The sequence below is a fragment of the Poecile atricapillus genome, chromosome 21 (assembly GCF_030490865.1).
Source record: "Poecile atricapillus isolate bPoeAtr1 chromosome 21, bPoeAtr1.hap1, whole genome shotgun sequence".
In the NCBI taxonomy this organism is placed as follows: Eukaryota; Metazoa; Chordata; class Aves; order Passeriformes; family Paridae; genus Poecile; species Poecile atricapillus.
The window spans coordinates 8,450,331-8,476,778 of NC_081269.1; the positions used below are offsets into that span (position 1 = coordinate 8,450,331).

At 46.6% G+C, this 26,448-nt stretch overlaps 2 protein-coding genes across 4 annotated transcripts; one reads left to right on the forward strand and one right to left on the reverse strand.

The window, feature by feature from the left end:
* Positions 1-1,521: 1,521 nt before the first annotated feature.
* On the forward strand, positions 1,522-16,791 carry LAT2 (linker for activation of T cells family member 2). 3 transcript variants are annotated; one of them, XM_058854610.1, is made up of 13 exons: positions 1,522-1,613; positions 6,382-6,484; positions 7,185-7,224; positions 8,613-8,656; positions 9,457-9,511; positions 10,169-10,212; positions 10,903-10,941; positions 11,477-11,507; positions 11,642-11,721; positions 12,137-12,211; positions 12,983-13,045; positions 13,891-13,975; positions 15,076-16,791. In XM_058854610.1, the coding sequence occupies exons 2-13, from the start codon at positions 6,400-6,402 to the stop codon at positions 15,092-15,094; spliced, it is 660 nt and encodes a 219-aa protein (XP_058710593.1). In that variant the 5' UTR covers positions 1,522-1,613; positions 6,382-6,399; the 3' UTR covers positions 15,095-16,791. The 3 variants fall into 3 exon arrangements, with proteins under 3 accessions (XP_058710593.1, XP_058710596.1, XP_058710594.1); XM_058854613.1 differs by having other exon boundaries at positions 12,140-12,211; XM_058854611.1 differs by lacking the exon at positions 1,522-1,613 and adding an exon at positions 1,655-1,830.
* Positions 16,792-18,168: 1,377 nt separating this feature from the next.
* RFC2 (replication factor C subunit 2) lies at positions 18,169-24,912 on the reverse strand. The gene is made up of 11 exons (XM_058854609.1): positions 24,713-24,912; positions 23,582-23,651; positions 22,725-22,766; positions 22,223-22,329; positions 21,669-21,770; positions 20,908-21,008; positions 20,396-20,553; positions 19,965-20,030; positions 19,445-19,525; positions 19,008-19,121; positions 18,169-18,381 (listed from the first exon to the last, which is right to left on the reverse strand). Exons 1-11 carry the CDS (start codon positions 24,832-24,834, stop codon positions 18,271-18,273), a joined length of 1,074 nt encoding a protein of 357 aa, XP_058710592.1. The 5' UTR covers positions 24,835-24,912; the 3' UTR covers positions 18,169-18,270.
* Positions 24,913-26,448: the final 1,536 nt, after the last annotated feature.

Genomic DNA, 26,448 nt, shown 5'->3' on the forward strand with positions numbered 1-26,448 from the left:
CTGGAGAGGCTCAGGGGTCCATCAGGGGACAGTTTGGGACTGACAGGAGGTGCAGCCCGAGCCAGCCAGGGTAACACCACAGCACTGACTCATGCTTGAAGCTGAGACCCACCAGAGAATCCGTAGGCAAATGTGTGGCGCCTTTTTAGCCGTGGCTGCTCCTGATCAAATCGATTTTGGGTACAAAAGATGAACTTTAAATGTCTCCAGCGTATTTTGAGTGTCAGTTGTGCTATGAAGAGCTCTTTTGTTTTCAGCTTATGTTTGAACACGTACAAACCCTGCTAGAAAGCTGTTAATAAACTATTTGATCTCTAAGAAATGCCAATTTTGTAACAGCTCTTTTGGCAGTGAAAAAAACATTTCACCTTTTGCAATGTCCTTTACACTGAGAACACCAAGAAACCATGTGAGGAATTAAAAGTTGAATCTGCCTCTTTTTATCTTTGGTTCAGATTATACTGATTTCAAGATAGGCTTCAGCACCCAGATCTTGTCTGGGAATGGCTCTGGAAAAAAAATTATTTTTGCATGTCAGGTTAGCATTGGAAGAGATAAAGTCTACTTACATGAACACTGGATAATTATCTTATTGAAGTAACGTTTCCTCTGAAATCTCAGCAGCCAGATTTCATCCCAGAGTTGCAAAAATTGTAACCAGTTGGCTCCTTAAATCATTTTTATGATGAAGAGTCATGTTCTTGCACAGAGGGCTGGTGTAGGTGGCTGGTTGTGGCAGCTCCGGAGTGCCCTAATTTAAATATAACGAAATTTCCCTTTACTGAACAATTTACATAAAAGAGAGGCTTTGAAGAGCCTTAGTGAGAGCAGCATGAAACGTTTTGTTTATGGTTGTAACTCGTGTGCCCCCTGTACACATTTATGTGTGTGTGTGCAGACTTCCCGAGTGCTGGAGCAGGATCCTTCTTTCATGGACTGTGACAGGGCTTAAAGCCAATACATAAATTCCCAGTAGGGAATTCATGAACCCTCCTTATTCCATTCAAGCACCAAAACATTTGAGGATTTATTTTTTTTAAGAGTGCAGTGAAATTTTGTGCCTGCTACGTGCAAAATGCCAATGCTGAAGCGTAAGAACTGGTTTTATTCTTCCAGCACCAGACAGGAGCTCCAGGTTTGGCCATTAGCAATAGTGACCTCGGGTTATTTGCTGCTTTGGAAACTTGTTATCATCTTTTCCATAAAATCTGAGAGAGGGTTTGCAGTTTGCTGTGCCTGCTTTGAGATTTTCCCAGTTGCCCAGGGTTGTTCCCTTGAAGGCTCTTTGCTAAAAGGAAGCCTGAACTTTTTTTTGGGGTACCAACACCATCTGAACCTCGAGGGAAGGGCCCTGGGTGCTGTGTGTGGTTCCACAGTGTCCAAGCCTCTTCCTCTCCCCACGGGAGCCAAAGTGACCCGAGTGGGTTTGTGCAGGCGGCGCCTCGGGGGGAGCAGCAGAGGCTGGGCAGCGGATGTTGGGGTTAGTGATTCACAGGGGACAGGAAACCAGCAACTGCTCACCAGCCCTGGAGGAACCGGTCCAGCCCCGGCAGCTGCAGCCCAGAGATGCTGGAGGAGCTGGGACACGTTAGGGAGAGCGGCTGAGGCTGTGGGTAAGGCGGGTGAGGGAGGGAGGGATGGGGACAGGAAAGAGCCCAGAGGTTCTTGGGGCTCCTGTGGGGACACCGGGGTGTCCCACTGAGCTCAGAGATCCCCAGGGTTGGTGACCCTTTAAAGAAGTTCGAGGTCATACCTGTAAAACCTCTCTGAAAAGCGACATTGGTGGATGTTCCCTCCTCCCTGCTGCTCCTGGCCATCACCAGCTCCAAGGTAGGAATTACCAACCCTTCTGGGCCTGAGATGGGTCCATCCCACACAGCCTGGATCGTCTGTTTTACACCACTGTCCTTTCCATCTCCTCGTCCATCTGCTGCTGGAAGCGTGGGTTTCATTACATTATTTCTGCATTCACATCTTGTAAAATATTCTGGAAGATTCAATCTGTACTGAGCTTCCCCCATCCCTGCATGGTCCTTCTGGCTCCTGCTGTAGCTCCTGGGACTGCTGCAGCCCACGCTGCTCCCCCTCCAAAGCCCAGTCCTTAAAAATAGCTGATTGAAACGACACTTCCTGGGTTTTCCATTGATTGCAGAGCTGACTGGCATCATGGATGTGAATGTATTTATTTTACTGCATCTAAGTGCCTGAAATAGCTAATTTTAGATAGAGAGAGATTTGGTTTTGCAACAGTTTTCTCTTGTGTGAGCAATGTTCAGTGTACTATGGGCAATGAGGCAGGTAATTTAGCAGAAGAGGATAATTTTTGGAGAATCTTGCATGAGATTGGCTCATTTTCGTGGTTCTGGAGTCTGTAGTTACACAGGGGTTGCCTGTATTGCTAACATGGCATCCCCTGGGCTCCCAGTGGAAGTGAATGAGGCTGTGAGGCTTCAATGCTGCCCAAAACAGGGAAGTTATAAATACAAGATACGTCTGTGAGTCACCTCCTTGTGCTGCCATGCCTGTTGTGACTGGGGTTTTGCACCGTATTTTCCACCCAGGATTTTTTTAAAAGCATTTTCCAGAGTTATAATCTATGTGAAAGCTGGTTTATCAATTCTAATCTTCCCCTTTCATCATATGTTCTACTGAAATGCTTCTATTGGCATAAAAGCCTGGTCTGCCTGAATAGCTGTAAAAACCCCAGATTTTAATTCAATGGCAGCAGCTTTCCTGAGAAGCCTGACACTGGCATAAATCTGGTAGGAAATGAGATGTGCAGACCTCTGGGAAGGAGCTTTTCTGAAGGCTCAGTGCTGGTCATCAAAGTCATTCCAGCCACAGGAGCTTCCTTGGTCTGAGACTTTAATTTCTGAATTGATGGGAATTTCTGTGGCAATCTGTGCCACACAGGCAAACAGAAAGTGGAGTTGCTTTTCTTAGCTGTGTTAGAGACATTGACTCAAGCTGAATATTGCATCTGTTCAACAAGTCAGTGTGCTGAATTTCATATGGTGAGTCTTTAAATACATTTTCCACTTCATATTTCATACCAGTGACTCATCCTACCAGCCTTAATTAGAATTAATTTACTGCAAACTGGTGCAGACCACAAAACTTTCTGGAGGGGAGAGAAAGTGACTGGTTTATATTTGCTTTTTGGGCTTTTTTTTTTTTTTTGATTGATAGATAGAATACATAATATAAATGCATGATTTTAGTCTTTATCTTGCAATGTGAACTCAGGGGTGGGTTTGATGTCTGCAAAGAGCTAAAATGTCTTCATCAGAAATTACCTCATGGAATACCAGGCATGGCTGAGGCCACATCAACACATTCTTCACTCTCCTTGTTTCTCACCAAAAAGTTAAAGTTCACTTTAAGAGCTTTTGCAGGTTTTTTTCTCGTGAGCTTTGTGCCTCTTCTTCTGCTTTTGGGAAATTATTCCAGACTTTCCATCCATTAGGAATTTTATTTCTAGCCTGTGCATATCCAGCTTATATCCACTGGTTTTATAAGCCAGAATTACCTTATTTCAATTCAAAAGGTTTCCTCACTTTGTTGTGCTGATCTTGGACAGATGGACAGTGAGTGTCCATGTCGTCCTACTCTCCATTTCAGTGGAATTAAGAGCAGACCTTTTAATCTTCAGGATAAAACCATCTCTCCGTCCTTCAGATCTTCACAGAGAGCCTTGTTACTGGGGTGAATCCATAAATTAGGACAAGACCTGGCACAGAGTAGATAAGCTTTTGCAAGTTCATTAATTTTTCCAATTTTTTTTTTAGTAAGAAAAAGCCTGTCTTCTTGATTGCTTAAAAAGGAATCTATTTGAGGCCAGAGAAGGAGCAGGCCCTGTTTGGGAAGATGAACTTCCCCCTCTGAAGGAGACCACAGCTGTATCCAGACTCCAGTGTGCTGCTCTCCCAGGAATTGCTTGTCTGGAGCAGCTGCTCCTGAGGGATTTGTGGGATCACGGTGCTCGGGGTGTGCCGTGGTCCCAGTGGCTTCCTCTGCACAAAAAGGGGAAAAACAGGCAAAAGGAGAAGAGAGAAATGTGTGAACAGAACAGGGCATTGTGACACAATCCGAGTGTCACTCCTGAAATGGGTGGGAACCTGTTTTCTGCCCGAGTTTGGGTTTATCCTGGAGGCAGGGCTGGCCAGCCATGAACTCCACACGTCCTCCTGTGCAGGATTTGTTCTCTCTCCAAGGTAGAGTGCAGGGAAGCACATTCAGCCTTCCAAATATTTTATTTATATCCTGCTAGCCGTGAGTAAGTGCTTCCAGCCTTCTGCTTGTCATAAATCTGTTCATCACCTCCTTCTGTCAGCTCCTTACCGGAGCAGGGCTCGTACCAGAAGAGAGGATTTGGGGAGCACAAATGATCTCTGGGCTAAAGGTGTGTGTGTGACTTGGGGGCTTTCTTGGGGCATAAGGCTGTGATGGGGTGGGACACAGCACATCCTGTCCATCAACCCTTCAAATAACCTCTTTTTGTGTCCCTGGTGAGAGGGGGCTCAGGAGCAGACAGGTTGTGCTGCCTCACTGCCCGTGACCAAAATAAAACTGGCTCTGGAAAGGAGAAGGAGCCTGCCATGCAATGGGACAAACTAGGTCAGTGTTGTCAGGTGCCTTCAGCTCTGCCTTGCCTTCACTTCAAAGGAAAAAAAAGAAAAAGAAAGAAAGCCAGGAAACCCACAAACAAAGCAGCAGAATTGCAGCCCTCTGTATTTTGGCCACCACCAGCTTCCCTCAGCTGCCTCTTGGAGATGCTTTACAGATGATCCACAGCTCATGATTTCCATGGGGGATGCTGAGCAAAGGAAAAGTGATGGCAGAAACCACATGGTTTTGATAAGGCTCTTTTGGGTTCTGGTCCTGCACCTCTAGGGTGGGTGCCTGGATGTCTGGGCACTTAAATTTAGAATTATTCATCTTCTTCAGAAAGTGCTGCAAAAAACTGTGCAGGGAAAGAGAGGCTCTAGAAGGCAAAGCCATGGTGGAGCAAGTGCTGGTAGCTGCCAGGTCCTGGAGAGCCCAGGGAAGCTGGAACATAATAGGAATAAGCCCAGTTTGTTCTCAAGCAAAGGGTGGTCTCAAAGCCTCACTGAGGTAATTTCTGAACAGCCAAATGGTGTTTGGCAACCACTGAGAGATGCTGACACCAAACCCCTTCAGCCATTGCTCCTGGCTTTGCTCAAGGCCTGTCTGAGTGGAAATGAGGGACTTTCCTTCCCTCCTTTCCCTGCCCCGTGCTGATTTACTCCATGATTATTTTCACCATGCCCTGATAATTAGGACTGTGGCACAGGACTGAGACTTCAATGACAAACTGGACCACAAACCTCTCCCCAACATGCTCAGCTGCTGTTCCAAGTGCCTGGCAGGGACAGGAGGATGTTGCTCAGCCCTCACAGACTCAGCTGCCGTGGGAGGCTTTGGGTTTTCTCCCACCTGAACTGAGCTGTCAGAGCAACTTCCAAACTTCTGCGGAGTTTGGGCAGAGAAATGTTGTTAATTCCACTTCAATCAAGCAGAGGGAGAAGGTGCTGAGCAGGGCAGAATCAAGCAGCTGCTTTCTATTGTCTGCTACTGGAATTTGTTTCATTATTTTGAATTCTTTTAATTATCAACTGCTATAATATACCTTTCCTCCTCCACTCACCAATATAATACAGGCTGAAGTTGTAACAAGAGAGGTTGAAGGAAGGCAGTAGGAAAGGTTCCTGCCAGCCAGAGCAATGATGTATTGGCCTTTGGCACATTGCAGTGTCTCCATCCCTAGGGGAAAAAAAAAAGAAAGTTTATTAAAAAAAAAAGAAATTAAAATAATCTGTAACTAAAGAAAATCTGAGCCTGGGGAATAGGAATGGGCTAAATGATCCATTTCAGTGCCAGCAGGCTGCTTTCTGTGATATTTGTAGGATGTTTTGTATTTTAAAGGAAGAAGTTGAAGCCAAATCATGCTGATTGTTAGAAAATGTTAGCTGCTGGTTGTGCAAAAGCCTGTCATGGAAAGGAGGGGAAGAGCCGGTGGCTGAGCCAGCTCAGTGCAGAAAAAGGTGTGGGGAATTTAACACTGGAAATCACTCTGAGCTGCAGGAAAGAGCCAGAGCATGCTGTGCAAAGGTCCTGACTGTTTAAATCTTGCTGAGTGCCTCCCTTTTGCCCTCTCTTCTAGATATTAAAAAATTACTGTGGGGTGGGAATGAGGAATTCAGAGCGGTGCAGGAAAGGGCATCGCAACCCCAAAGTCCCTTCTGCATCCTCTGCAGCCTCCCATGGGGGTGTGAGGGCAAACAGCAGCTGGTTTTTGGGGGTAAAAGCTCCCTGAGGGATGGCCCAGAGCTCATGGGGTCCCCTCACCGTGTGTTTCAGGCTGGATGTGGCTGGGCCATGGTGCAGCTGGAGCTGTGGGCGGCCGCGGCGCTGATGCTGCTCGGGGCGGCCGTCGGCCTCTGCATCAGGTGCCAGCTCTCAGGTGAGTCCTGAGCTTTCCTCTTGGAATGTGCCTTCCATGTGGGTTTGGATCTGCCAGGTACCAGCTTTGACCTTGTGGGGATGCAGCTGGAGCAGGGAAGAGGCTGTGCTGGAGAGCTGGGAGGGAGGGAAGGAGATCCAAAGGGAGAGAAGGCGATCCAAAGGGAGGGAAGGAGATCCAAAGGGAGAGAAGGAGATCCAAAGGGAGGGAAGGAGCACTCAAAGGAACAAAGGAGCCCCAAAGGGAGGCAAGGAACCCCTTCCCTGGGGCACTGTGAGCTGCAGATCCCTCTCCATGGCCACTGTGGTGGGTGGCTTTGGGACCCCCCCTGGGAGGACCTGCAGAGGGTCTGGAACAGAAGGGCAGCCAGGGAAGGAGAGTCTGGAGGATAAATTCATACAGAAATAGGGTGAGCACCCAGTGGGGTTTGAGCCCATCCCTGAGCATTGGGTGGGTTTTAAGGGGAGAGAAGCTGCAGTTTGGGGTTTGGGGGCAGGACTGCCTGCTTTGCTTTGTGGGGTTTGTGACAAAAACCACAATTCAAACATAGTTTAAAAAAATTTCATCAAAACCCCACTGCAACTGCTGCTCCGCTGTCCTGACGTGCTGAAGAAGTTTTGTGAATGTATTTTATTTGCCTTTCTGATCTCTAACTCCTAAATCAACCTTTCTAAGAGCTTTTTTTTCCCTTGTCTTCCAGGTACCAAACAGGAGACACAGCTGAATGAGCGGAGGAGCCAGTAAGTTTCCTTTCCCAATTATGTTTCTCCCCCAAACTCACCCAAGGTGAGCCCCAGAGCCAGACCCAAGCTGAAATCTGAGTTTATAAAAAATAAAATAATACCAGGATGGGCTGCAAGGCCCAAGGTGCTGCTGAAGGGGCAGTGCCTTTACACTGAATAATCCAAAATGAAACTGAAGCTCTGACTGTGCGGTCATTGAATCATTATCTAGCTGGAAAAGGTCTGGGAGAGAAGGCCAAGTTCTTACCCTGTTCTGCTGTGCCCTGAGATAGAAAGGTTATTTACTTCACAAAGAAGCCCCTGCTCTTGGCTGGTTGGACCCTGAACCAGAGCAACCATGGACCTGCAGCACAAGAAATGAAGGAAATGCGGTGTACACACACACACACTGCCCCTTATTTCCTTCAGCAACACACAAACCACAGTAAATGATGTCAAAAAAAATAAAAGTTGGGTTGTAAGCTTTGTTACAGGAGCAATGGGGCTCTGCAAAGGCCTCCAAGGGGTTGGGGTTTTTGTTTCTCTGGGGAAAGGCTCCGGAGGGATCCATTGTAGACTGATGGAGCAGCCACTGAAGGCTCCATCCTCCACAGGCTTCACACCTCACTGACTCGTGCTGAATTGTCCCAAATTCTTGAAATTTATACCTGGATTAGGTGGTTTGGGATCAGGTTTGTGGGGTTGTGTGCTCTTTTTAGAGGTGTGGTTTGGGTGTCTTGCAGGAAAAGTGGTTTGACTGTATATTTGGGGTTTTGACAGCTCTCCCAGCAGCCCTGGGCCATGAATCCCAGCTCATATGGGGCAACCCCAAGGAAAAAGGGGGAAAGGAATGAATAAGTACCTGTGTAGAAACACCTGCAGCAGAAAACTTGTTGAATTCTCTCATGCTCTGAAAAGCAGCTCTCCTATTAACTAAAAAGTAAAGAGGTTACTGGGCATAGGTTATCATTGATAACGTTATTTTATTCATGTTGATGTTAAGGGATGATGGGAGAGGCAGCAGTGGAGGTGAAGCAGTGGGGTTTAAAGTAATTTCATGCATAACATCCATCTTTTCGTGGGTAAAAATTTCTTGTGGCCTTTGGTAGATGAAGCATCAGAATGGGAATTATCCTAAATGATGTCTTCCTCACCCCTGGATCCTTCCCTCGCTGATGTTGGCTGCTCTACCAGTGGTCCAAAACTAAATCCTGTCTTTAAAGGCTCAAAGAAGAGTCCAGGAAGATGCTCCCAGGTCATGCATGACATGTGGGCCATGCAGCTGGCATCTCACCGAGCCCAGCATGGTGCCCTCTGCCCTCCACTCACCAGTCAGGTCTCTTGTATCTCTTTTCCTTGTCATAAACCCTAAAATTCAGCTGAGCTTGCACTGCTATTTCTTCCAGGCTCGAAAGCCAGAGGAGATTTGAGGTGATTCGATCCCATACCAGTGAGTATTGCTCCTGCCTCGTGGTGTGAGGGCTCTTCACTCATAGAACAGGGGGAAAACAGTGTTCAAAGGGTCACCCTGAAGCCAGGCCATGAAATTATGAGACCTGGATCGTCCAATGCTGGATGATCCAAGCCACCTTAGACACTTCTAGGTATGTGAATTCTGAGCTTTAGGGAAAAAAATGCCCTTTGCATTGAAAATAACTCACTGGAGCCTCAACTACTGGGGGCTCTTGGAAGCAGGCTGTGCACCCTGTGAGAACCAAGGTGGGTTGATAGATGCCACCCATTGGTGTGGGTGACAGGAGTGACTCATCCATCATCCCCCCTCGCTGTTTCCTGCGGCAGCTTGGGCTCAGCGCTGAACTTTTGAGTTTTCTGCCACAACGAGCGGCTGCCAGCTCGGTGTGAAATGTGTCCGTGGTTCTGCCTCTGCTGGCTCCAAGCCCCTCAACCCCTCTACAAGTCTTTCCCCCCAGCCCCACCAAAGCTCTGAGCTGCACTTTGCAGCGTGGAGGGAGGGGAATGGCCCCCAATGGATCCCAATGCTGGGATTGCAGCTTCCTCCAGCGAGGCTTTGCCAGCTCTGTGGTCTGCACAGACATCAGCTTTCTCTCCACTTGTTTCTTGTTTTGACCATTTTTGAACCTTCAAGGAACAGTTTGGAAAGCTGTTTTGGGATGCATAAGGAAAATGCTTGCCAGTCCCAGGGATCCCTCTCTGGTGGATGTTCTGTGCTCTTTGAATTATCTGCTGCTGCCATAATAATTAACATGGTAATTCTGTTGTTGTTGCCAGCTGCAACCCGAAGGCTGGAAAAAATTAAGGAACCTGAAGACTTATCAATAGCAAGGTAAGAAAAAACCCAAATAAAAATCTAGCTCTAGAGCCAAGGTTGGATGAAGTTCACCCAACATACATGAACATTTGGGCTTGCATTCTGGGCCCTGTAGATGGGGCTTGGGCTGTATTTAGAATCAAAGAATAGTTTGGCTTGCAAGGGACTTTTCTCCTGCTCCTCCTTGCTCCTTCCCCTGGTGAGGAGCAGGGATATCTTCAACTTGATCAGGCTGCTTCACTTATTGATGGTCAGTAAGTGTTTAGACTTCTGTTTATGGACTAGACTTCTTCTGGATTTTCTTCAGTCTGACAGCATTCTTCTGGCAACTGATTAAATCAAACCCAGGAAACTGAGCTGTGGCTGTACATAATGTACATAATTCTTTTCATCATGGAAAAGAAATGGCAATTATTCACTTATAAGCAGTTTGGTGTGATAAATCCCCTTCTCCCCATCACCAAAACCCCCAGTAACTACACAGCCACGATAACTGCTGCAATATTCAAGCACAGTTATTCCCATCTTGGGATTTTACCCCAAATTTTGCATCTCCCCTTACTCTGAGTGTGTGCTTGATAACCTCACAGGGAGGTTTCATGGATGGTGGTGTGTAACTGCTGGTAGGGTTTGCTCAGACCTGGGATTTTAGGTCTCTTTCCTCTCTTTCAGGAAAGTCACTGAAGAGCTCCGTGCTTCCCATCACACTGGATATGGTGAGCAGCTTCCTGGGACAGGCAGATAAAATGAATCACAGAGCAGTTGTTGTTAAAGATCATCTCCCTCCATCCCCCTGCCATGGGCAGGGACACTTTCCATTAGTCCAGGTTGCTCCAAGCCCCTTCCAGTCTGGTCTTGGACACTTTGAGGGATGGGGCAGCCACAGCTGCTCTGGGCAGCCTGTGACAGGACCTTTCCTCACAGGGAAAAATCTCTTCCCAATATCCTAACCCTGTCCTGTCAGTGGGAAGCCATGCCCTCCTGTCCTGCCACTCCCAGCCCTTGGCCAAAGTCCCTCTCCCCTTTAGAAGGGGCTCTAAGGTCTCCCCAGAGCCTTCTCTTTTCTGGGATGAACAACCCTAGGCTGTCTCCAGAGCAGAGGGGCTCCAGCGCTGGAGCATCTTTGTGCACTCCTCTGGACTTGCTCCAACAGGTCCACATCCATCTTAATTTGGGTGTATCCTGGGTCTGAGTTTAAATCTCATCCTGCTGTGGCTGACCAGTCCTGCTTGGAGCCACAGATTGTTTAAAATATCACCCCTGGCTGTTCCAATTCCTGTGCCCTGGAGTGTCCAACCTTGCAGCCATATCCCCTGACCTCAGAGCTGGTGGTTTGCCAGCATCATCAAACTGCTCCCATCACTCAGCTTGAGCTCGTGTGTGATGTGCCCCTCTCTTGTCCCCAGGGAGCAGGGACGACTCCAGGTACCAGAATTTCCTGGCAGGTAAATGCTGCAGCCACATGTCTGGGGGTTTGGGAAGGAAAGGCTGCTGAGGGGGTGGGAGCTGGCAGGGAGCACACAGGCAGCCAGCACTGCAGCTGCCAGAGCTCTGGCTCGGTCAGTTTAGAGATTGCTTTGTAAGACACAAAATCACTGATCTGATTAACGGGCAGAGCGGAGGGGGATGGATTCTCCCCAGCCTCCTGCTCCCCCCTGGGCCAGTGTGAGCTGGTGCTTGCCCTAAGAGGATTATTGGTGTGTGGGGCTGTGCTCTCCTTTCCCAAGCCAGGGAGAATATTCCTCATCTCCCTGCCAGCTGGCAGGGTGTGCCCACGAGAAGTGTTGAGCTGGGGTTTTCTCAGGGGTGGATCAGGGCTGTGTGCTCTGCTCTGGGCAGGCTTTGGGGCTGTGCCAGGGCTTTGTGGCTGCTGGGGATCTCTTTGTGGCTGTGCTGGGGGGTTTGTCCAGCTATGGCCAGGGATGGCTGTTCAGGGTGATACCATGGTGGGGTGCTGACAGCAAACCCTTGTTCTTGCAGAGAACTGCCTGCAGGAAGATGCTGCCTATGTGTAAGTACCCTGTGCTGCCACCAGCACGGTCCAGTGGAGCCATACTGGTCCCAGTGCTGTCCTGGTGCTCCCACAGCTCCGCCTGGGAAGTCTGTGCCAGGCAGGAGGAGCTGACAGTGCTGCTCTTCTCACAGGGAGCCCATATCTCTGGGTTACTACTACAATTGCCCCAGGTTCTTCGATCCACTCCATGGCAGGTCTCCAGGCAAGCAAGGTGGGTTCCTTCATCCAGCCTGGCTGTCCCAGGGCTCCAGGGAGCTCGTGAGTTCTTGCAGAGCTTTGTGCATCGCTGAGTATGGCCTGAAGCAAGTGTGGGTCCAGGAGACACGTCCATTAAAAGGGTGTGGGATTTGAGGGATGTCCCAGCCCCATCAGTCCATCTGTTGCCTATAAACAGGACAGCCCAAAACCACTGGTGATTGTGCTCCTGTGGGAGTGACCACCCCATTCCCCTGTACTCAGATACCCCATCCCTCGGTCACCACAGGCCACAGTCACAAAGACTAACAATTTTTTAGCTAATCTACATTTCATTGTGGGAAACAGCCCCCTCCTGCAGGTGCTGAGGGATCTTGCCAGATCACTTACACTTCTGTAGGTCCTCTGTCACTCCTCTTTCTTCTCTCCAGCAGAGAAAGATGAGGATGAGGATTCCTATTCCTATGAAAATGTCACCATTGGAGCATCCCAGGGCTCTGATCCAGGTGAGTGTGCTGCTGTCACAGTTCTTGTGTGGCACACAAAGTGCAGAGAAGGAAGGTGACCTGCTTAGCCAGGAGAAACCTGCTTGCTCAGAGCTCAGCTCTTCCTGCCAGCTCTGTGCCATGGGGCTGGCACTCAGGGGCTGCTGCATGCACAGAGCAGGCCTGGAACATTTCCCCTTTCTGCAAGAAAATGCACACAGTGACACCTCCACCCTGATGCCTTTGGCTTGGTGGTTTCTGCAGCAATTCAGAAGCTTTGGGGTCTACATCTCTAGGTTTTTAGTGTTTAGCCAGGCTGATTAATAGTTCTAGCCTCTAGCTCAGGTTTCTCACCAAATCCAGCACAAAAAAGCTGCAGTCAGGAAGCTTCTGGAGGATGACTCTGAACCACAGTGTCCCTTCAGGGCTTCCAGCATCAGTCCTGGGATGTTGCAATCAAAATAGGAAGTCAGTTTGGTTTCCTTCTGTGAGTTCACACATGCTTTCTGCGCTGCTAAAGCCTGCCCTGCTCCTGCCTGGCTTTGTGCAGTGATTAGAGGAGGCAGGAGCAGCAGGGACCTGTCTGATCCCCATCCGTGCCTGCAGATATCCAGGCACATGGCCAGGCCTGGAAAAACGATGAGGCAGCATCAGCAGATCTGTGCTGGCTGGAAAGTCAGCCACGTGCAGGGCACAGTCAGGGTGCAGTGCTAGGAGGGGGTTTCACAAAGGCCCCCTTTTTAGTCCATTTACTGTTCAGCACCGTCCTGTCCAAACTCTTCCTCGTCACAGATGATGCTGCAGACTACGAGAACAGCGTGGCAATACACACGTGGAAACTCCAGCAAGGGCAGGGTATGTTCCATGTTCTCAGCTGTTCTTTGCTGTTCCATGTTCTCAGCTGTTCTTTGCTGTTTGGGGATGGGGCTCATGGGCAGTGCTGGTGCACTAGGCCAGTACAAACCAAGCAAGGGCAATGCAGCCATCACTCTTGTCTTCAGTTAATTTTTTCCCTAATTGTTAAATATCCAAGGCAATGTGCAAATTGCAATTCCTGTAACTGAAGGCTGCTCTGTTGGGATGTGGTGTTGCACTTAAAAGGCCACCATTTGGGTGTCTGTGCCTAAACCCTGACCATGGGATGCCACAGAAAAATGTTGCTCTTCAGGTCTTACATCCTCTTACATTTGAGGTGGCCCCAGGGCAAGCACAGCCTAAACCCCTGTGCCACAGAACTTTGTGCACACACCCAGTGGGTCAGCCCTTGACTCTCCTGCTGCAGTCAGGGCTGACCTTTTAAATGCAGTTTAATTTAATGTGTGGTTTCCTGTGAGGCATGAGGGTAGTTCTGGCCTGGGGGACAGTGGGGAGTGTACACATATATATTCAAGAGCTTTGTGTCTCTGGTGTGAAAGTTGTCTAAGCAAACTGATTCCTGTTTGCAGGAACCCTCTCTAATTAACCTCTCTAGATTAAATCTTTTTTGGTTCTGAAGAGCTACCCAGTGTTTGCAAATTTTCTGTGATCATTTTGAAGCCTCTTCAAGGAGATCTTGACACTGATCTGAGTTTTCTTAGTCCAGGCATAAAAACATGTCAGCACCAAAGGCTAAATATTGGCAGGACACGCGGTGTGTCAGTGGCCTGTGTGTTTCTACATCAACCCACTCACTGATAAGTGCTTCCCATCCTCACCCACAGCTCTGCTGACAGAAAGCCTGGATGATGAGCCAGACTACATCAATGCAGGTCCTGGGTCAGGCCCTGCCCTGCTGTCACAGCACAGGTAGAAACAGAGCAAATGGTTGGTATGTTACTGTAGGGTGGAAAGATTTGGTTTATGGTGTTTATTTAGGGGTGGGAGGATTTGGTTTATGCCAAAGGGAGCTCTGCCCTTGCTGGCAGCACCAGCACAGCAGCTCACACGGGCAGTGGAGGAGTGTGAGGAGCCCACCCTGTGCAGTGCCACATCTCTGGCTGATGCCAAGCTGACTCACACAGATCATGGAAACAAATTAGTCCAAGTCCATGTCCCAGCTCCAGCTCTGCCCTCCTCCAATAGGCACAGGAACTCTGGAGCAGCTTGAGACTGCTCTGCTACATGCTGTGGGCAGGGAGAGTCAGAACCCCCTGCTCTGAGCAGGGATTCCCTCAGCTGAGCCCTGCCTGCTCTGCTAAGACCCCATATCCTGCACCATTATCAGCACCAACCGAATGCTGCTGATAAAGAATTACTCAAGGCAGATAAAGAAAAAACACTGCAGAGAGCTGCAGGAAGGTTGCATGGCACTGAAGGACAATGAATGATGGGACCAGTATCACTCTCCTTGTTGGGTTTTCTCTCTTGAGCACCTACAGAGACCCAGTGGGGTTGTCCTTATGCCACATGCCAGCTGCTCTAGTTTTATAGGGTTTTATATTCCCCAGACTGTAGGCACCAGCAGTGGGCAGACTCCCCAGATTGGATCTTTCTGAAGCCAAGATTTCTCCCCATCATGCAAAGCACAACCATCCTATTCTTCACACTGTGGCATTTCCTTCTGCTGGATGTAGCTGGACATGGAAAAACTTGGCCTGAGAAATCTGACCCCTCCATATCTTGCTGTCAAACATCTTTTTGCCATTATAATGATGCCTCTGTTGTAGCCTTTGCTTGCAGAGTAATATTCTAAAATCTCAATGTCAAACCAACAAATGCCAGCAGTTCTCCACCAAGGGAGGCTGAATTGAGGAATGGGCTCCTGGTGCCTCTGTGCCTCCTGCTCTGATCAGGGATCATCCTCCAGGAGCACAACTGGAAAAGAAAATGTAGCAGGCAGCAGAGTTAAGTTGAAAGCAGGGATTAAAAGCCAGTGGACTCACTGTTTTTTCTCCTCTTATTCCAAGCATTCTGCACAAAGTCTGAAGAACTCTTTTGCTGAGCTGTAAGAGAGCACCCAGTGAACATGCACACAGGGAGAGGGGAGATTGCCATCCCTCAGTGAAACCTTTTCTCCCAACTGTGCCTGCAATGACGTAGAAGGGGTGGTACTGAAAGGAAGAAATGCACTTTTTGAAGCCCCACAGAAGACCAACTGCAAACCAGCAACTGGAGAAAAAGCACTCTGCATCCAGCAACCACGGGCAAGCCCCAGGATCCTCATCCCCATCTCATTTCCCTGCATGTCCACTCAAAGGTGGCAATGTTTTCTCCTGTCAGGCATGAAATGAATCCTTAACTTGCTGGGCAGTAATGCAGCCAGCTACTTCATCTGTCAGGGTGACTCATGCACGATGGTATTAAACCATGGGGATTACCTTCTGATTTAGTTCCTGTGCTCTCCTATAGAAGCAGTTTCCTCTGTGAGAGGAAATGGCAAGGCAGAGGTTGTGTTTATAACAGCTGTGGTTGGCTGGAGCTGAATGAGATTCCAACCTGTTCACAAAAGCTAAAGAGGATTAAATGCCTGCCTTATCCATGGTTTGTAATTCACAGTGCTGGTCTGTGGCAGTTTTCCTCGTGTTTCAGTAGCTGTTTTATAATGATACAAAGAACCAGCAGCAACTGTGAGAGTCAGATCCACAGCCACCAGCCTCAGAAACTGCCCCAGTCCCTCAATATGGCTGTTGGAATATCATCCCAGAAACAGAATCCCTATCTCCTGAGCCCTGATGCACAGATCTGGCACTTCTGGAACACTTATTTATTAAAACTGAAATCTTTCAAAGAAAATGAGGTGTTTTGCTATGGTTTGCAATGATAGATGTCAGCATGATCAGGTGACAGAAATGGGAGAACATGAGGTGACATGGAGCAATGTGCAGGATCTTATGGGGAGAAAATGCATTAAAAGCCTTCTCAAAATCAGATCAGAAAAGCGTGTTTCAGGAAAGAACACAGCCCACGCTCATGGTGAGTGAGCAGAGACAGGGAGCTGAGGGTTAGAGACCTCGGAGTGGGAGAAGGGATGTCAGGTGCTTCCTGCTGCAAATGACTTGGCTCTAATTTTAGCAGAATCACCGAGACCACAGGTGCCCACCGTTGCTGCAGCTGAAACAGTGGGTGGGTTGGAGTTTGGCTCAGCAAAAGGTTTGCTAGTGGTTCCTACAAATGCTACAAGTTTCCACAGGACTTCCACAACAGAGAAAATCTGGTGCACTTCAGGGATGCACACAGTGAGCCACAACCTGGTCCTCAGCTCATCCCAGCCCAGCTTCTCCTCACACCCTTAGGTTTCCTGATGGTCAAATGCTCTGCAAAAGGTCTGCACAGGCTCCCAGGCAGGCAAGCGGTGCTTTTGTCACTGGAATTGTACCTGTACCTCACAGGGCTGTGAGACTGTTGGGATTCATCCTCAGCACCTGAAGAAGCTTCCATTTTCCATGAAGTGCTGCAGACTGTGGATTGCTCACTGCAAGGGTGAGCTCGTTCTGAGTGATGTCTGGTGATGTTACCCACTGGTGATTCATCTCCCAACCAAGGGAGCCATTCATGATTAGGAGATTAGCAGCAGTGACAGATCCTTGGCTCACAACATCAGCTCCAGCTGGAGACCTCCCAGAAAGTTCTAGGCACTAGGTCAGTGCATGGTCAGAACATGAAAATACAAGATTTACTGCTCTCCTGACTAAGCAGGGAGGCAGATTACACCAGCCAGATTTTCTTGTATGAGGTTTCTCCATTGCCAAAGTCTGAGTTTGAAAGTTGTGGAGCCAAAGCAGGCAGGGCAGAGCTGAATGTGGAGAATCTTCCCTTCACTTACTGAGCAAATCCCCCTTTGCAGCTCCCCAGAGCAATCAGCTGTAGTGAGGGGTAAATCCTTAGCTTTGTAAAGCTTCTGGACCACTTCTCAGCCAGTCATCTCATTACACTGGAAGGTATCCAGGGACTGTTCCAGGAACTCCCATCAATGGTTGTTATTAGTCTTGCTCACCTCACATTTTTTCCTTGCAGTGAGTATGGATGTGTGTTCACTGACTTGACTGTCCTTTCAGGACTGGCTTTAGGTGTGTAAAGATTTCTGGTGCTCAACCAGAATTGCTAGACACTGTGTTGTTTGAACCTAATGCAAGGAGACTTACATCTCCCCTGGGTCCACCTCTCTCTCTTCACATTAGGTAGGTAGTCAAGTGAGAAATTCACTTCCTGTTTTCAAATTTAAGATGCTTTAGAAAAGTGGTTCTGGCTGGTGTAGCTCTGAAAATGGATCTGGGGAGTCTGTGCTAAGTGCTGGAGAGCAGCAGCTCTGCACTCAGAGGGGGAACAAACGCCTTTGGAGAGCAGGAGGTGCTGGTGGCCTCTGGGATCAATTCTAGTCCTCTTCTTAGGAGAAGTGAGTGTGATTATGTCCCCACAGAGCTAGAAAGGATTAGCCCAGAGGAGAGTCTGCTCCAAACTGGAGCTGTGAAATGCAGCTACTGAATACAGCTGAGAAGAAACTCTTTGAAACCAGGTAGGAACAGGAACCATGACTCTCCATATTCCTCACCCTTCCCCTGGCACCACCACTGTGGACAGGCACATCCTCCAGTTCGCTTGGCAGGCTGAAAACTATGACATTACCTAACCTGGACAAGCAGGGACAGTAAAGGGAACTTAAATGCAGAGCATCCCAGAATTTAGCAAAGTTTTTTAAAGATTACAAAAGGAATATCCAAAATATAGTGGCACCATTAAGAAATGTGCAATATTTCTCCTGTATGTTTGGTGAAAATACCTTCCCTACCCACAGAGCAAAGTGGCACTTGCTCAATGTGTCTCAATTTTAACTTCAGTAAATGCTGTATTTTGTGCAAAAAAATTTCCATCTTGGTAAGATCACTCATGACCAGGCTTGAAGTATAATCCCTAACAACAGGATTCCATTTTTGTATCTCCTGCCTAGACCTCAATACCATGGACAAAAGCAGTTTTGCTGTGTACACTTAAGTACAGACCTGAATTGCTCTGGGTTGTCACAGTCCTCTCTTCTATTCTGGTTATAAAACACATACAATTACGTGGATTAAAGTAAATTTTAGAGCTTTATTGGTCTAAATAAAAAAGTATGAAACATTTTTGCAACAAAACCTGGTTTCCTCCCAGCATGCTTGAGGAGGTGCCTAACTGGCTGCAGGGGCTGCAGTCTTCTGGCACAGCCGGGCCAGCAGCCCAGCCATTTGTAAAAGGGAGTTCACACCTTCTGCTATCTTCATGTGAGTGTACCCAATTTCCTGGTGACAGAGACATTGTCAAGTGTTCTGTTTACTCTTCCAGTCTGAATATTTTATGAATGACTAAACAGAACATATCCCTTACTGCTAAAAGACCAGCTTTAAGTCACTCGTACCTCAGAGAATGTAACAACTAAAATGCCGTGTTTTTAAAATCAAAGCCTGTATTCCCCCACTTTCTTTATAAGAAGCAAGGTGCCTGCATATGAGGATAGGTTTCAAATAGGAAGAGTGATTCTGGATCACCAGCTTACTGTTAAATTAACTCTCTGTTAATTTAATTTAATATTTTACTATCTATTGGACTAGAATCAAGTATGGACTTGAAAAACATTTTCAAGGAGTTATTTGAGGCTTTGCTATAACTAATAAATTCAGCATGACATCTGCTTTTAATTTGAGCTGATCACTAAAGTGACTTTTGGCACTTCTGTGGGTGTTGAGATGCTAAACTTCAAGTGACTTCTCACTGACAAACCAATGGTGCAGTGGGAAAGAAAGCAGCAATGAGTCAAGAAGCACTTTCTTTGTGCTAATATACAACAAATTTTAAATTGAAACCCCTGAGGCTGCCCCCGATCACATCCTCTTCAAAAGGTCCCATCAGGAGCTGAGTTAGTACTAACCTTGATAAATTCCAGTTTCAGATATTCTGGCATTTGAAAGGTCTTACACACACGGAAGATATTGCCAATGACATCTTCTGGAGAGTATCCAAGGCGCCACAGGTGGGCAAGAATCTGTGCAGGCAAGAATAATCCCCCATTTATCTGCCAGGTGAGTCAAGGAGATTCACTTTTGGAACAGCTGTATTTTAATTTAATTACAATTGCTGAAATTGTAGGTACTATTTATTAGCTGATTTAACCTCAAGCATCTATCAATTAATTTCATTACAACTTCCTTTTTTTTCCTTGTCAGTTTATCTGAACAAAAGCCTGCCCCAAAGGGATTTAGTTTATCAACTCATCTACATGGTATTGCCCTTATCTTAACAACACACAATGTGAATTTTGTAGAGAAATAATACCTGTCAATACTGACACAAGACATGAAAACCAACCTTATATGCTTCATCAATATTTGCATTTATGCAGTGTTGTATCATTTCCTTCACTAGTAGAGGATGAGGCTCGTCACATACCTGTATCCAAGAGAAATATTACACTTAAAATATCAGAAGACTTTGCATTAAACTTCTGGTATTTTCACCAAGCTTTTATGAAGGACTGAATCAGAAATATTTCATAAAATAGTCTAAATTTTAAGTAATCTGACTTTTCAGCTAGTGTGTCATGACAGACTCAACAGCACGAAATGAGAACACCCAAGTAACAGATTCCCAAGTTATCACTGAAATTTCCCAGCAGTTATTGGATTTGTGTGCTTTGAGAGAGCTGCAAAGGTCTCACATCTCTCCCATGTGCCATTAGGGATGTCTTCTTCAGAAGGCACATGGGCTGCTCTAACTGCTACATACACAGGGCTGTCTGCAAAGCAGCAGAGAGGCTTATGTGAGCAATGGAATCTCACACAGCCATAGGGCTAAACTTCTGACAAAACTGCCTTCAGCTGTTACTGACCTTAAAGACATTCTCACTGTTTATAAAGCCAAATCCAGAGTATGTGGACTGTAAGTTGTTCAATGCCTGTGAAAGAAAAAAATAAGACCTTATTTATTTTCTGAAGTGCTCTACTTCTCACTCCCCTCTTCAGGATGAAATGCACTTCGGGAAATGATGCCAAATAAGCAGTTTGCCATTAAACAACAGAAAAAAACCCACAAATTTATGCTGACTTTATTTCCTCCCACAAATTTGGTATCCACTTCCCACCAACTCACTTTTAAGGAGCATTTTAAACCCTCACAAAACCAAATAGTTTAGTTACTCATGGGCTACAAGTTAAATCCTCCTTTGCTTTACATCTCCAGAGAGAAATCCTTGAGAGCTGCAATTCTGAAGTTTTTTTGCTTTAAATAGAAGCCTTTGTTTCATTGTCTTTCTCCTTTTACCTGTCTCATATCACCTTGGGCTGTGAAAATAATGGCTTCTAGTCCATCATCGGTATATGGCACATCCTCTTTCTCAACAATTTTCAGTAGCCTGGCAAGTATTTGTGCATCTGTCAGCTTGGTGTAACGCAGCACTGCACAGCGAGACTGAATAGGTTCTGAGGACAGAGATGTGTAATTAGCTTCTCTCTCTTTTTCTCAAAAAACCCTACAACCAAGCACATGTCTTCATTTCAGCTTCCAACAATTCTTATGTCTTTTAAAGAAAAAGGACATGTAAGCTCCAAGCTGAGCTCAGCCTCTCCTTAAGCACATACAATTGATATAGTCCTTCCTTTGAGCCCAGATTTGCTACTGGAATAGCACATATCCCAGATGTGTAGAAATATATACAAAGCTCAGCTTCCTCTGTTCTCCTGGATTTCTGAATATACATGTTTATCATGTTATTTTTTCAAGAGAAGTCTGCATGGAAAACATGACATGAACACCCAGGAAGCAGCAGCACTTACCTATGATTTTGTCAGAGGCATTGCACGCCAGTGCGAAGCGTGTTGTTTTGGAATAAATTTCCATTGTTCTTCTCAACGCTTGCTGTGCTCCATCTGTCATGCTAAGAGAAACCAGGAGTTAGGAGAGATTTTGTCTTTCAATCATTCATAGGTGCAGCTTAAGAACTATTTTCATACAAGCTTCAGAGTTCACTGGTATTAAGCTTTGTAATATTCTGGTTTGATAAACTAAGCAGCTTTTTCTAGTCACGTGAACAAAACACTGAGTAGTCACTGAGACCTCCATAACATGCAAAATGACATCCATGACGTGTAAAATGAAATCATTAATCTGAAGAACACTGCTAAGAATATGGAGGAGGAGAATGTCCCATTTTCACCCAGCAAAATTCTCTATATGAGCCAAACTCTTTCCAAAGAGAAGGAATCACAGAATCACAAAATGGTTTGGGTTGGAAGGGACCTTAAAGTTCATCCAGATCCAACCCCCTGGACATTTCCAGGGATGGGGCATCTTTCCAGTGAACTGCTCTGTTTCATATCCAGAGCATTCCACGTCAATATTCAGCATCTATTTTGAAGCAATGATCTCTTCCTGCTGTGAGTACTCTCATAAGATCACTGTTCAATCCATATTCATTTCCTAACAAATTATTTTGAACAGCTTGATAGAAACACTCAATACTGTCCAAGAGCTCTACAGACAGGAGAGATGCAGCACATTTCACATAGTAGCTGAGGTCAAGAAAAAATCAACATACCTGTCTGCTTCATCAAGGATGATTATTTTATGCCGACCTTTTGGAAGTGTGACCTTTTGCTGGGCAAACATTTTGATTTTGTTTCTTACAACATCAATGCCTCTGGAACGATAATTCAATTGATTCACGGTAAGTTGGGTGAAAATACAAAAGAGATTTTTTTTTCAGCAGCCACAGCAGCTTAAGTGCTCCTGGTTCTACTGCTTGTTTGTTTGTTCCTGTCCCTTCAGCTGTTTCAGCACAGGTGCTGTGGAACCATGCTTTAAGCCAGACTGTCCAGCTGATTTGGATTCAAACACCAACAATCCTTGGTTTTGGGGGTTTTGAAGAAAATAATTTAACAGTAGCAATATAAATATACACAAAGCCAGTGACCTTACTTGCAGTACCACCACAAAATGACTTAGGTTTGGCACACGGAAAGGGTAATAAATAAACAAAGGCAGAAGCATTTAAGATTAAGCTTTACTATAGCATTAAGCCTATCAAACTGGCCTGGGTTTAATGGAAACTTGTTTCTTCATTAAAAGTTTGGTAAGGTTTTTCATTCTCACCTGTCATTTGAGGCATTCAGCTCCAGAACAGCATCCTTTAACGCAGGACCAAGCAGAGCACGAGCCAAACACAGGATACTGGTGGTTTTACCTGTTCCTGGAGGGCCCTAAAAATGTGACAATGCAACAACTGCTGGTAAGTTTAATGCAATTTTCTGAGCTGTGCTCTCTACACATCTCCTCAGTCATGAAAAAAGGCTGCAACAGAGGAATTGCAGAGAAAACATCAGCCTGGAAGCTGTGCCTGAGCTCAGGATCCTGCCCTAACAGAGGAGATATGCTGCAGGGCCAAGCACAGGATGTGTTTCAGCAGGCACCTGAGGTAGATTTAAACTTGTTTCCCTGTGTATTCTGCCAAGAACATTGCTCCAAGACCACACAACCAACATCTCCCTCACCAGTACACTCAGGCACAAAAGCTGATCTGTACTGGGAGGCCACCCTGGCTAGATTTCAAAGCCAGGACCAGCATTGGAATACAGCACAACACAGCAATACTCACAGCAATTATAATATTTGGTACATTCCCCTCTTTTGCAAAGACCTAAGAAAGAATGATAATAAGAAATTATATAAGAAAATAACATGAACAAAAAGTTTCAATTATGTTCTATTTTAATCATGAGAAACAAGCTTTTTTTTTTCCCCTCCTATTTTCATTTTTTGAACCTTGCTTCTTTCGTATGTTTGGGTTTTTTCAATTGAACTGTTAGAAATCAGACCCTAGAATAATATGGAAATATTTAAAAGCACTTAATTCCACAGGTCTTTAGTACTCTTGCCTTTCCTTTGCATCTGTTTTAATTATATACTTGCTAGTATAATCTTTCTGTTAACAAATACTGTGTTCACAGATTAATATGTCATAGAATTATAGAATCCTGGAATAGTTAGAATTGGAAGGGACCTTAAAGCCCATCTCATTCCAACCCCCTGCCATGGCAGGGACACCTTCAACTACACCAGGTTGCTCCAAGCTGCATCCAACATCAACTTGGACATTTTCAGGGAAGAATTGATATGTCAAACATTTCTTTTCCAAAAACACCCATTATATTTCTTTCTGTTGTTATACAAATCATATTTATTAATTGAAACAGAATTATTATAACAGCTACAAATTCTCTAAACTGTATCAAATGATCAGTTTAAACACCCCAATTGAAGAAGGCATATTTCCTTACACACCACTCAAATACCATGTAAAACCTGTAATTTTTAAAGTAAATCAGGAAGCTTTCTTCCACATACTCAAGTACAGATGTAAAAATACAATAGTGTTTTTACTAGCCTGTGGATCTAAGCAGAAATGTGTTTTTTTGCGATAACCTGCAAAAAGATACAGGGACAGCTACACACCTCCAACCTGCTCACAGTATCTTCATTTCCAACTATTTCGGACAGTTTCACGGGTCTGTATTTTTCCACCCTGTAAAAGTAAAACTCCACACATTTCACTACATCTAATAACACTTTAATAGTGCTTTAGAGTGACGGACAAGGAGGATTACTTTAAGGGACAAAGCTGGCTGGACATGTCTTCGGTGCAGGTGCTGCAGGGTGTCCGTCACTGCTAAGCACAGCATTCCACAACACTGATCATTGTCTCAGAGAATCCCAGAATGGTTTGGCTTGGAAAGGACCTTAAAAACCATCGTATTTGTCCTTGCCATGGGCAGGGACACCTTCCACTGGACCAGGTAGCTCCAGATCCAACCTGGCCTCGAACACTTCCAAGGATGGGGCAGCCACAGCTTCTCTGGGCAACCTGTGCCAGGGCTGTACCGCCCTGAAGGGTTTTATTTCCATTGGTATAAATAAAGCAAAAGGAGGGAAAAACTGCTCAACTCAAACAGGAATTTGGTGCCTCAGCCTGAGGGGAGAAGCCACCCTGTGTGACTTTCTCTGTGTTACAAAGGAAAACAATGGGGTTTTCTTCACTATTGATTCCTGGAAGTGTCCAAGGCCAGGCTGGAGGGGACTTGGAGCAACCTGGCCTAGTGGAAGGTGTCTCTGCCCATGGCAGGAGGCTGGAACGAGATGGGCTTTAAGATCCCTTCCAACCCAAACCATTCTGTGATTCCTGCCTTCCCAGCCCCGCCAACAGACGGGGCAGGGCACAGGCTGCGGGCAGTCCCGGTTCCGAGGCAGATTGAGCTCCTGCAGCCGGCGGGCATCGGGGGAGAGCCGTGAACACCCGAGTGTGGCCGTGGCCATCTCCGGTCGCCACGATCCCCTCAGCCGCCACGATCCCCTCAGCCGCCTCGATCCCCTCAGCCGCCACGATCCCCTCAGCTGCCACGATCCCCTCAGCCGCCACACCCCCCGCCTTCCCGCCAGCAGCGCCCCGCCCTCACCTCATTGGCTGTGCCGCACACAGTCCCGCCTCCCTCCCCGCTCTGCACCAATCACCGCGCGCCCCGCCCCGCTCCTCATGGAGTCATGGCGGCTCAGGGCGGCCGCGCTGTCTCGCCCGCTGCCCCTGCTCACCAGGGCAGCTCGTAGTGGCCGCTGCCGCCGCTGCCGGGCGCGGCCCCCGCGGTGTCGGTGGCTCCCCGCTTCTCGCCTGCTGACGGCCCGGCCTTCTCGTCCTCCGCCACATCCACCTCCATGGCGGCGCAGCTGGTGCTCCCGTCTCCCCGTCGCCGCCGCCGTGAGGGGAGGGAGGACCGCTTTGCGGGCCCGCCTTTGGCGGGGCGGGGGCAGCCGGGGGTTGCGCTCTGCAGCCGGGCAGCGGCTCCTGTGGATGATCCGTGAGGCGGGGAGGCGGCAGGCCAGGCCCAGGCTGGGCTGTGCTGTGCCGGGGAAGGACTGTTCGGTGAGGGGAGGCCGCTCGCAGCTCGGCTGGGTGGCCTTGGACTCATCTCTTTCGACTCGGTGGGCTTCCTACCATTCTGCGTGTTAAGATAATAGCAACAATAACGCGTTAAAGAAACCACTTTGTTATTTTTTAAAACTTCTTTTATCTACCTCTATTCCCTCTCCCTCTCATAAAATGAAAACAATAGAAGATGCAGTGCAAAATACTGTAAGCAGTTTCGCTATAGACGGGAGGGATGATTCTGGCTGTATTTATTGAACACATATAATGTATACAGGTTGTTCAGGGAAGCTCTGGCTGTGCTGTTCCTGGAAGTGTTCGAGGGCAGGTCGGATGGGATTGGAGCAATCTTGACTACAGGAAAGTGTCCCCATGGCAGGGGGTGGCATGAAAAAGCTTTTAAGATCCTTTCCAACCCAAACCATTCTGAGATTCTATGATTCTAAATGGTTTTTTTTTCCAGGTTAAATAAAGGTTGCTCATCCACCTAAGTCAAGACTCATTTCTTTTTTTTTTTTTTTTCATTTTGAAAATCAGTACTCATTTTCAGCCTCAGTAGTTATTGGGGCCTTGGTACATCTTTCAGCTCTGTTTATGCTCCACATAATTAATGACATTTGTGTTAGCTCAGTGCACAGAGCATCTGTCCTTCAGTCTGAGCCCTGTTTCCTTGGGAAGTGTTTCTAATTTAAGATTGGTGTGAGGCAGGAACTCAGAACTGACCATATTTGCAGCTCAGTGTGAGCAGTGACGCTCCTGAGGGAGAAACTTCCTCTTACTCATCACAACATTTGTATTCCAGTGTTACTGTCAGTGCCTGTTATTGGTATTTTGAGGTTGACATATGAGCATTTGCCTTCAGCCTGTAAAACTGGTTCTGCCCATGGCCTGACAGTGATGTTATTAATATATCATTAATATAATATTAATATATTAATAACAGCTGTAGTGGCTCCCAATGGTTGTAGGATAACTGTTATGTTAGGGTAAAATTGGAAGTGTTCTGCACCCTTCACTTGCCTGGCTGGGTGAACATCAACAGTGGATTAACCACCTCTGTTGGAGGTAAAGACAATTATAAAATTATAAAAAGAATAATCAAAACAATTATATGGCATATGAGGATGAGAGTTGGCTTTTTTTTTTTTTTTTTTTTTTGGTGTTCAGACTGTTCCTGTAATGCTCAATCTCACTCTTTTGTTTTTAGATTTAATTTTCTACAGTGCTCATCAGAACCCAACAAGAGACAGTGAAATACTGTTGGTCATAGCAGCCTGTCAGCGCAGCACCCTGGATATGCTTTGATTGCCTGCCAAATTAAACAGTAGTTCTGCTCTTAGGAAGTACCAGCTTCTAGATAAGATATTTTCCTGGCTAGCATTAATTCTACCACTCTATGTGTAGA